General features: G+C 39.6%; 1 protein-coding gene across 5 annotated transcripts in view; it reads left to right on the top strand.

The window, feature by feature from the left end:
- The window catches only part of LOC105935954 (zinc finger protein 638), a 45,950-nt gene that overhangs the window by 19,892 nt on the left and 15,155 nt on the right, over window positions 1–10,903 (top strand). For 3 of the 5 annotated variants that reach the window (XM_036146650.1, XM_036146647.1, XM_036146648.1), the window contains 9 exons: window positions 554–685; window positions 770–807; window positions 1,666–1,812; window positions 1,904–2,038; window positions 3,576–3,614; window positions 5,133–5,258; window positions 5,686–5,812; window positions 6,896–7,066; window positions 7,151–7,185. In XM_036146650.1, coding sequence (XP_036002543.1) covers window positions 554–685; window positions 770–807; window positions 1,666–1,812; window positions 1,904–2,038; window positions 3,576–3,614; window positions 5,133–5,258; window positions 5,686–5,812; window positions 6,896–7,066; window positions 7,151–7,185 — 950 coding nt within the window. The remainder of the gene's footprint in view (window positions 1–553; window positions 686–769; window positions 808–1,665; window positions 1,813–1,903; window positions 2,039–3,575; window positions 3,615–5,132; window positions 5,259–5,685; window positions 5,813–6,895; window positions 7,067–7,150; window positions 7,186–10,903) is intronic. The other 2 variants (XR_004932565.1, XM_036146651.1) reach the window with 1 other exon arrangement.

Genomic DNA, 10,903 nt, shown 5'->3' with positions numbered 1-10,903 from the left:
AACACGTCTCCACCGCTCTGGAGTCCAGTGGCGACGTGCCTTACACCACTGCATCCAGTGGTGATGTATGGCTTGGATGTTGCTTTTTGACCAAGGAAACCCATTCAATTAAGCTCCCTGTCCCTGTGCACTGTTCTTGAGCTAATCTGAAGCCCACATGAAGTTTGGTGGCGACCACTTCGCACTACCAGCTCCATCAGTTTACGTGGCCTAAAACTCCCTGGCTGAATTGCTGTCGATCCCAAACACTTCCATTTTCCTATGATAGAGCTGACCATTGACTGGAATACGTAGGAGCGAGGAAATTTCACGGCTGGATTTGTTGAACAGGTGGCATCCTATCATAGTTCCACACTGGAACTCATTTAGCTTACACCTGTGGCCATGGCAGTGATTGAAACGGCTGATTCCAAAAATTTAAATGGGTTATCAAATACTTTTGGCAAAAAAATAAATAGATAAAAAAATATATATATATATATATATATATATATATATATATATATATATATATATATATATATATATATATATACCTTTTCTTCTTTCCAAGGTCCTGTGATCTCATCTGGCAAAGGTGAACCAAAACCTGAAGAACTGAGCAAAAGGCAGCCGCTACAGGATTTGTCAGATGATTGGACTCCAGGGGAGATGATAGGAATCCCTGTTTCCTTGGATAAACTATGTATGTAAATTTTACTTTTCTACAGATCAATCCAGCATTTTTCTTTATTCTTTAATTTGCTATTTCTTTGCTTCTCCTTTCCAGCGACTGTGACTCCGAAAGATTTAAAGTCACACCCAGATGTAAGCTTTCTTTTTTCTTTTTATGTTGTTTTTATTACTGCTAATCAAAAGAGGGAGTTTAATAATTATGTATTCATGCTGTATTCATTTAATGCAAAATACTGCTGAAAATTAATTGTTAGCAATTGCAATCTTTTTTTTTGTTTGTTTGTTTTGATTGGGACCTATTATTAACTGACCAAGAAGGCAGATCTGTGAGCTGCACCGTGACTCAGCAAACAATGAAAGTCTGAAACCAACGCCTCTAAACGTCTCCTCAGTGCAGTGAAAACATATCTGCCCTCTTAACTTGATTAAATAGTAATACAGGCTTGAATGAACTGTAATTAAACATATTTTGGGAACGCTAAATTGGCTTTTACAAGTCATACCCTAACCTGTAAAATCAAGAAGTTACCTAAATAAGATAAGCTTACCAGGACAGCCAGCTCTGACCTAGGATGCTCCCTTAACCCAGTGCAGGTGGTGGGAGACAGAAGGCAACAATAGCATTACCATTACACAGTTCCTGTTAGGAGGCCCATTACCAAGATGTGGTTGGTGTTGTCAACCATCTCCCAAAATCATATTTGTGTGTATCTCTGATGTTTGGAGACAGCATCTTATTGCAATTGATGTGACCAGTGGGTTTTTTTTCACTGATGATGTTACCCTACCCAAAAACTAGCATAAAACAGTCCATTTTCTTAGCTGAGGAACTTTATGTTCACAAACAAACCCTCATGGTTGCCTCTGTGGGCTGACTGTACATATATGAGGCGTCTGTCATTGATGTGTCACGAGCTGTGTCCTAACCAACATGGTTTTACACTAAATTGACTGCTCATGTACTCATCCCCTTCATTTTTGATCTATCAGATTTCAAAGTGGAAGCATCTGCTGCTGATAACCAACCTTCCTGAGTATTTTGATGGCTGTTACACAGAGGATGAGATCGTCAAGATTCTCCCGTCTTTTGGATTCGAGAACCCCTGTGACATTTTTGTAATTCCTCACAAACAAGCGGTAGGCTTCTGCTTGCATTTGATCTTTTATTAGTTGAGCACTTTTGATACATGGCTATAACCCAAGATCTGATTTCCTGTGTTTCATTTAGGCTGTTGCTTTCAAACAATATACGAAAACACTGAAGGAAACGCTGGAGAAAAAGCTCGCATCTTGTGATGACATCTTTCTCAAAGGGTCTAAACTACATTTTCAGACTTGCATATTGCCAACAGATGATTCACCGGTAAGCTCACGTACCAGGCAATAAAGCGGCAGCTTGGTGTGATCGAAGACCAGCTGTTAGTCAATACACCGATCAACAGCAACTTTAAGAGCCTCATATCAGAACATTTACTCACATCTATCAACTGTCTGGTCACATCTGAGCCTCGGCAGATTTAGCATCCGGTTCAGTGAACACCAACATTCATACTGTATTCCCAGCGACATTCCAGTCTTTTCCATCTGGAAATATTTTTTTAGCATTTTTGGCACTGGACTTTGGACCATTTAGAATTTTTTGCTGGGATATGCTAATAGCCATAACCCGCTTCGGGGGGAGTGGTGGCCTAGTGGTTAGAGTGTTGAGCTTGGGTCCCAGAGGTTCTGAGTTCAACTGCCACTGACTACCCCTCTGGGTCCCTGAGCAAGACCCTTATCCCACCAATTGCTCCCCGGGCGCCCCACTGTGGCAGCCCACTGCTCCTCAAGGGGATGGGATAAATGCAGAGGTGAATTTCTTCATTGTGAGATCAATAAAGTATCAATTATTTTTTTATTTTTTTCCTTGTTTTATCCCCTGCTTTGCATGTGCAGTGTTGGACTTCCTCTGTTATCAAAAATAAACACAAAGGACTTTTATTTACCAGCAAATTGAGCAAAAACAAAGTGTAAAATGGCTAAATAATAACTAATATGATTCGCTGGTAATACTTCATAAAAAACTTTGTATCCAACCAGAGGGAGCTGCTGACGTATACATAAAAAAAAAGTCATACAACGTTATTGGAAAATTATACTAAAGTCATGGCATGACGCTACTTCGGACATGTGAGCAGTGGAGAAACGAGAGCGGCTGCTCCTTGGTCCTGCTGATTGCCAAGGCCAAATTCTTGCTTTTCACTGTGCAGATAATGAATGTCTGGGATATTACTGTCTCTGTTTTGTCTCACGGCAAGGCCACTGTTTGGTATTAGGGAGAGCAGAAAACGGGGAGGGACTGAAACAGGGCAGACGGTCTGGCTGCTGGAACGTGGGGAAACTGATTCGAGTGCGCCTGACGTAAACTGAAGTATTTCCGCACTGTTGAGTGGCGGAAATACGTCAGGAAGCAAAATTTGTTGGGGCTCCCAGTACAACCTTTGTATTCTAAACATTAAAAGAGCTCAAAATTGTTATTTCTTCAGTACCGTTTCAACCATAGAAGCAAGTGTTGGTCCAGCCTAAGCGCTCGGAAAACAAACAAACTCGTATAATACGGCTTCGTTTGCTCTTTTTTGTTCAGCAAAGAAGGAAGTTCATCCTCTTCTGTGGTTTTTTTGTTTGGTTTCTAAGGAAAATTTTAAACCTCCGCATTTCAGTGTTTATATTCTGAATAAAACCAGGTGCGAATACACACACATTATGATTGGATTAATTGATTGTGTGCCCAAACAAACAGTCCAGTCTGATAATTTTTTGTTTGTTCTTTTATTCCGAATACATGCCGATACGATCGTAAAATTTTGTGCATTGAAGCATAGCTTATAATATTTACTTAGGATACTCTGTTTCTGTTTCAGCTTGGGTTCTACAAAATACTGATGAGCCTCCTTTATTTCGTAAGTATAGCTCAAACACGTTGAAATAAAATCTTTAAAAGTTGTTCTTTGTTTTAAGCTGCTGGGTTCTGATCATAGGTTGTATGTTCAGATGGCTTTTCAACCGTATCATGTTCCTCTCAAGGTTTCTGCAACATGTAATTGATCATGGCGCACCGCCACGACAACATCAAAGCCACCACACTATCAAAATAGCGTGTGTTTTTTTAAATATATGTTAAAACAATGTAAACTGTTTACACTCAACAAAAATATAAACACAACACTTTTGGTTTTGCTCCCATTTTTTATGAGATGAACTCAAAAATCTAAAAGTTTTTCCACATACACAATATCACCATTTCCCCCCAAATATTGTTCATAAACCAGTCTAAATCTGTGATAGGGGGCACTTCTGCCATCCCACCTCACAGGTGTGCCATGTCAAGATGCTGATTAGACACCATGATTAGTGCACAGGTGTGCCTTAGACTGCCCACAACAAAAGGCAACTCTTGAAGATTCAGTTTTATCACACAGGACAATGCCACAGGTGTCGCAATGATTTGAGGGAGCGTGCAATTGGCATGCTGACAGCAGGAATGTCAACCAGAGCTGTTGCTCGTGTATTGAATTTTCATTTCTCTACCATAAGCCGTCTCCAAAGACGTTTCAGAGAATTTGGCAGTACATCCAACCAGCCTCACAACCGCAGACCGTATGTAACCACACCAGTCCAGGACCTCCACATCCAGCATATTCACCTCCAAGATAGGCTGAGACCAGCCACTCTGACAGCTGCTGAAACAATCTGTTTACATAACCAAAGAATTTCTGCAGAAACCGTCCAGTTGATCCAGTAATCTGTTCTATATTAGATGGTAATATAGAACAGGGAGGTTTAAATAGGAAGACTAACAGGTGGAAAAGGATCTGACTAATTGATTACTAAATGCTACCAGGTGTGACTGAGTGCAGAGGAGATGAAGTGAAGGCTGACTGAAAATGGGTGATGACTAAAAAAACGAACAATAAATAAAGTCAAAACCCAACTAAAAACCTAAGCGAGGCGAAAAATTAAAATTAAAGAAAAACCAAAGCCAAACCAAAACTCAACCATGACAGGGACTGTATAGATTTTAAAGTAGTCTTTTTTTGTCCTTAGAACTTAATTCTTGACATTTGATTCACACACAGCTTCAATCACTTTGCTTACGTTGTGGGCCCCTGAAAACTGTCTCGTTGTTAGTTTATTTTGTGTAGCGGGGATTTGGGCAATGCATTATTCATAAATCATTTTAAAAAGGTGAATTTGAAAAAAAAGAGGACATTTTTAAATCTAAACAAATTTAATCAGTATTTATTTATTTTTTTTGGAATTTCTTGTCTTTGCAAAATGCTGTCCTATAGCCTGAGTCCCCCTTGCCCCCAAAATAATATAACATTTTTTGCCTCTACAAATGAGGTGGGACCCATCCGCTCTGGCTGTTGCAGGGTTGTTGTGTATCTGCTGTTCAACGTTCACTGTTCTCGTTTTAGAGTGGGAATAAATGGGGAGATAAATTAACCTACATCCAGAATATCTCACCAAGCGAGGCCCGCAACCTCAGGAGGGCTCTGAGAAAGATTGGGGGTGTAAGGAACTACCTGCCTCTACTCAACAAGGTACAAACACACACCAAGACCTATAGGCACCGAGGCTGAACTGTGCATTCTGAATATATTGCAGTATGTTGTAAACCAATGTTTGGAGCCCAATCTTTTTTGGCTAATATGTTATAAGTTTTGTGAATTTGCAGTTTACATGCTAATGTAATGTTTAGCCAGTCGGATGGAGTCGCCTGGCAGTAGAGCCTTAACCCAAACACAAATGACATCGCCCAAAAGGCTAATGGTCACAGAGTGATGAATGCACAGATGAGAAAGAGAGACAAGAGAATAGGCATTTGTTGCGACTCATATAATCGTCACCATATTTACCAGCTTTATAAACATTACAGAGGTTTCTAATATAAAGTCCTAAAGGGTTGCGCCTTAAAGTAAACTTTAAACACATTATTTTTTTTCCCTTTGGCACCTGTGAATCTTTCAGGTTTATGTTGAATTTGAGTGGAATCAAGCTGTGGATCGGCTCGGAGTTTGGTACAGCTTCCTGAAACGAGGCTGTGAGCACAACGTACAAAGGTTACAAATAGCAACGTCCTATATACTATCTACTGGTAAGTTTATGTTTTAGGAATCTTTTAAATTAAATTAGCACAAGCCATATTTAGATGTCTCTAAAAATAAAAAATAATTGTTTAAACATCAGGGCGTTATGATTAGTGATTTAGCCATTATTGACTAAATCAAAATTTTATGGCACCAGGATGTTTTCACTCAAATTCTGAAAAGTGCTTGAAAATAAAAAAAATTAAATATGGTAAGTATGTTTTTTTTACTAGTATAATTTATTGCAAAATTGCATATTAAAGTGTCCAAATAGGCTTTTACAATTTCAGAAATAAAAAAGATAAAATATGCAATTAACTTGCAATTAATATCGAGTTAACTATTGACATTCTCCGATTAATTGCAATTAAAAATTTCAGTTGTTTCACAGCCCTAATGAGAATCACCTAAAACCCTTTTCAACTCATGAGGTAAATAATGCTACATGTTAATGTTCCATCTTTGTTTTTTGTTTTTTTGTGTTTGTTTCTTACTAAAAGGTGACATACAGGCTAAAAGGTTGATGGAGACAATTTGAGTAACACTTTTGTGGACAATTTGAGCGCATTATTTGGTTGCCAAGATGGCAGCCTCCATCCCAGCACAGAAACGATAAAAAAATAGAATTTTTTCTCTATATAGGTTCACATTGGTGCAAAATTACTAGTAATTAATACTTTAAGTTTACTATATAATTAATGGAAAAAGAAAATTCCCAGTGTTTTGTTTGGCTTTAAAACCCAATTGAGACAAGAAAATGGTACAACCTGATCTGTATCATTTTAATTTTAAATTACTGATTAACAAGCCAGCTCTCATGTAAATTAAAAAAACTTTGGGCCTAGGTTACATTCTCCCGATGTTTCCAGACCCTAAAAATGCCCCTGGTTAATCGTATAGGGCATTGTAAATAGAGTTGTATGAATCTCAAAATTAATTTCCCACCTGCCTCCCTCTCATTTTTTTTCTAGTTTCTCCTGACTTTCATTCCTCTGCTCTCCTGGTTGATAACAAATTGCGGTAGAAATGAAACACGTTTTCTACACAAGTGTGCTAGTTAATGAACTTGCTCCAACTCCTTGTTTGTGCAGCTCCTAGTCTGCCTGAACAGGCCCTGCCTGACCCCCGTGATGCTGTCGCTGATGCAAGGATCCCAAAAGCCAACTGTGGCATTCCAGCTGGTACTGTCCCACCATTTTGGATCACCATGCCAAATCCACCGTACATTTTTCCCACTTACTCACTGTGGTTCGACATCCCTGGTAACAAAAGCTACTTTCTACTAAACCTTTAGAACAAGTTAAAGTTGGACCGACTGAATGAATGTGGTTATTTTTGACTCCTAGATTTCCTGACGGTGAAAGGAGTTGACGACATAGAGGTGATTGCATTTTTGTGCATTTATCTTATACCAGTCTTACAGTTTTAATCCAAGTTTTTGATGATATTAAGACTTCCTCGCAATCTGCTGCAATATACAGCCTTGCCAATTGTTATGGGAATTGGGAAATAAAACATATTTTCCTGAATTATAAAGGAGCTCAGGAGATCGGACACCTCTCTCAAATGGGTGACCTGCAGCTGCACTAATTTAAATAGGAAAACACTGTCTTTTTAAAGCCATACCAGGTACCGTATTCTTTGGACCAAAAGGACACAGTGAATTAACATGTCTTTGTGTCTTTGTTCACATATAAGCCGCACCAGATTATAACACATGCTAAATATTCTTCCCAAGTGCTTAATATAACCCCACCCTTTCACATGCACAGCTCTCTCCTGAGAGGAAGAGTTAGCCACCTCTGTCAGGAGGATAGAGTAGTTGCACTAAACTGCCCTGTTTCTAACATAAGGCCAAAATAAAATTTATATTGAATTAACTTACTAGGTTTATCGTTGTTAGCACGTACTCCATGCGTGGGCTGCCTTGCATGAATGCACTTCTAGTTTTGACATTATAGTCAGGCAGCCTTGTAGACACCTCAGGGGTCCGATCAGGTAGTGACACAGTGTACCGTAATGCTCAGAATATCCATTGAGCGGAGCGGCTTTGTTGCTAACCAGTCATACTTAAACGGGTTTTTGAGCGCATTGTACCACCTAAAATCGGTCAGTAAGCACAACTTTAATGATATGTAAGTCACACCGTCAATTTTTGAGAACATTTAAGGATTTTTCGTGTGCCTGATCGTCCGAAAAATACGGTAATTTTCTAGTGGTGCTCCACCTAGAGGACCTTTTCAAAATAGCACTGTATTAAGGTAAAAATGTTCTTTGTGGGCTTTAAACCGTCTTATTTTCCAGCCATTTACCTACACGACCAGACTCCTTGCAGCCTGTACTTCTCTAAAATAAACAGAGACATAATTAGTTTAATCAGGTGCTGTGCAGAATAATCATAGATTTACCTGAAGTCATGAGCCAGGCCTAGGATAAAATTGAATTTACACCCTCCTTATCAAACAGCTTCCTTGCATGAAATGTAGCTTTGACCATAAGTGAAACACTTAATTGTGTCTTTTTGTAGTGGTGGAGGAATGATGCGAAATAAAAATGTCTATATGTCACGTGCAGATAAATGGCAATAAAGTTATTTCATATGTGATCAAATAACCTAGATGTTTCTGGTATTTTTCTGTGAATACCAACCCATTTTTCATTCCAAAAACGTAGAAAAAAAACAAAACAAAAAAAACAACTGGACTTTTTTCTGAAGTTTGAAGAGATTTCTCTTCCCATCCAGAAAGTTTTCTTAACTCCAAATGTCTGGAGTAGTCTGGAGCTTCGATCTTTATAGTATTGCCCAATAAAGGCCTTGTTATGGCTTAGATACCATGCAAATTGAACAGAAACAGGTCCACGCCTCTGCAATGGGCAGCCGATATGGTCGTTATTGGCCTGGCTTACAGGAGCGATGTTTTGATCACCTGCATGGAGGTGAGGATTGAGGTGACAATTGGAAGGAATCAACCTTATAGACCAGTTCATTGTTATTGTTTTGATGCGGGTTTTTCGCGCATGCGCGCCGGACTGGTAGGCAAAAGGCGAACGCAATGGCGGACGCAAACAGAGAAACTGACGAGTTCTCCGCGTATTTTTCTTCTTTAGATAACGTACCACAAGATCGTTTTAAGAGTAAGTTGATAGTTGTTGGTATCAGATTGCCAGATCCACACAGCAAAAGCCTGAAGGGACGGAGCGAGTCTGTGAAATGCTGGCCAAGTGTTCCGTACCGCGACATATACAGCTGCCTTATAAACACGGCAGGCCAGTACAGACGAGAGAGCACGAAAGCCCCTGAAACCACTGGACGGCTACAATTATTTTATATCGGGACATAGGCAGCAGCGACCCCATGAGGGATTAAGCGGGTCAGAAAATGGATGGATGGATGTTCAGACATGTTTGTTTAACAGCAGAAAGCGGAGTCGGACACAGACCTCGCCTCAGCAGAGAGGAAGACCCGCCCGATAGGTTAAAAAAAACATTGTTCACTATGGATTATTTTGGTGTTTTTGTCTTGTTAAAATGGGTGGGGGTGTCGGTGACATTGCAGAGTAAACACAGACATACTAGCGCGCATGAACAGGGGCGTAAGGCAGCCGCTGTCTGGTGAACATTATTGTACACTGATTGCACGAAGAAAACTAAAATGATGCGGCGTGCTGCTGCTGCAGCGCATCGACTCCGTTTCTCCCGGCCCCGTCTTCTCCCTCCGCCGCTATTTAAGTAGAACAATGACTAGAGCAGAATTAAGTTGTATTTACCGGAGATGAAGTGTAGACTGCAAATTCTGTCGTTGTACGATGGCTCCCACAGTCCATTGGGAGTGTCTGCCTGCACTCTTTTCATTGAAATTATCCATTTCTTTCTTCGTCCTTCGGTAAACGACAGACACGTACATCCGACGATTTGGAATGCCTCTCTGTGCAACCGGGAGCACAACAAGTCATAGGCATTGTTTAGATTCCAAAAATAAACTAACTAAAAGTACGCTCTAAATCACCCATTTTGTCATGTAGTAGACGAGAACAGTACTGTTTTTTGCCTACCCGCGGGACCCAGATGTATGAAATGATTCAACTTCAACTCAAACATATTTCAATCAACAAATCTTCTCTACTAGCCTAGTGAATCTCAACTAATACCACTAAACAAAGTTAAAGGAGCAATAAGCGTGGTTTCATTATTTTAGATAGTAAAAAATAAAAAATAAAGTTTTCTTTTTAGATGCACTATGGTATGACATCACACACCACTCTCCAGGCTGTTGTTTACATAGCCGGGCCGGCTGCGCATGCATGTACGTGTGCATGTGAACAGCTGTCACTCAGGTCTTAGCCCCTCCCTGCGCAACATTTTAATTTGAGTGGGAAAAGCAATTAGAATTATTCCTATTAACAAAAATGCCTCACTATTGGTATTTTCAGAATCTCTTTTCCTACTTTGTTTTCTACTTGTTCAGTGTGTAAGAGCTCCTAATTAGTAACCCATTTGTTTCCCGGGGTATTTATAAGAAATGACTCCAAGGTTTCTGTCTTTTAACTCTTTGCTTCGCAACATAGAAAAACATCTTAAGTGTAAGGACTGTAGCCAAAGCGAAAGTGCGTCAGTGGTCGCCATGATAAGTGCTCTCCGAATAGTGCAGTCAATGAGGAAGGAGGTAGTAAAAAGAAGCCAGTATGCTTTCTATCATAGTCCCTTTAGTATAGGAACCTAGTGAGGTCTCTTAAAATTCTAAAATTAAAATTTACTACAAATTCTAGAGTTGCGATGTTCAAGGTGGCTGCATGTTGGAGTAGCTCTGTTGTCTTTATTCTACAAATATTTTAAGGAACTTTTAATTCCTCCTTTTTTGTTGGAATCAAAAGCTGCCTTTTTTGGACATTTTTCTTAACTGGTGTTGGATACTGTGCTGCTTAAAGATCTTTAAAGATTTTTGTTTTGTTTTTCATTTTTGGAATATTTGTTTTGATGTGTAACCATAGCAGCCAGTTAGTTTTGTACAACCAAGAGCAGCTGATTAAAACCTCAAAAGTTTAAATACTATTCCAACTACATCCCCAAATCCTAGATAGGCTGAAAAGAAAGGTGTAGAG

This window comes from Fundulus heteroclitus, chromosome 14 (genome assembly GCF_011125445.2).
Source record: "Fundulus heteroclitus isolate FHET01 chromosome 14, MU-UCD_Fhet_4.1, whole genome shotgun sequence".
Lineage (NCBI taxonomy): Eukaryota > Metazoa > Chordata > Actinopteri > Cyprinodontiformes > Fundulidae > Fundulus > Fundulus heteroclitus.
This window is presented reverse-complemented; position numbering and strand designations above follow the sequence as displayed.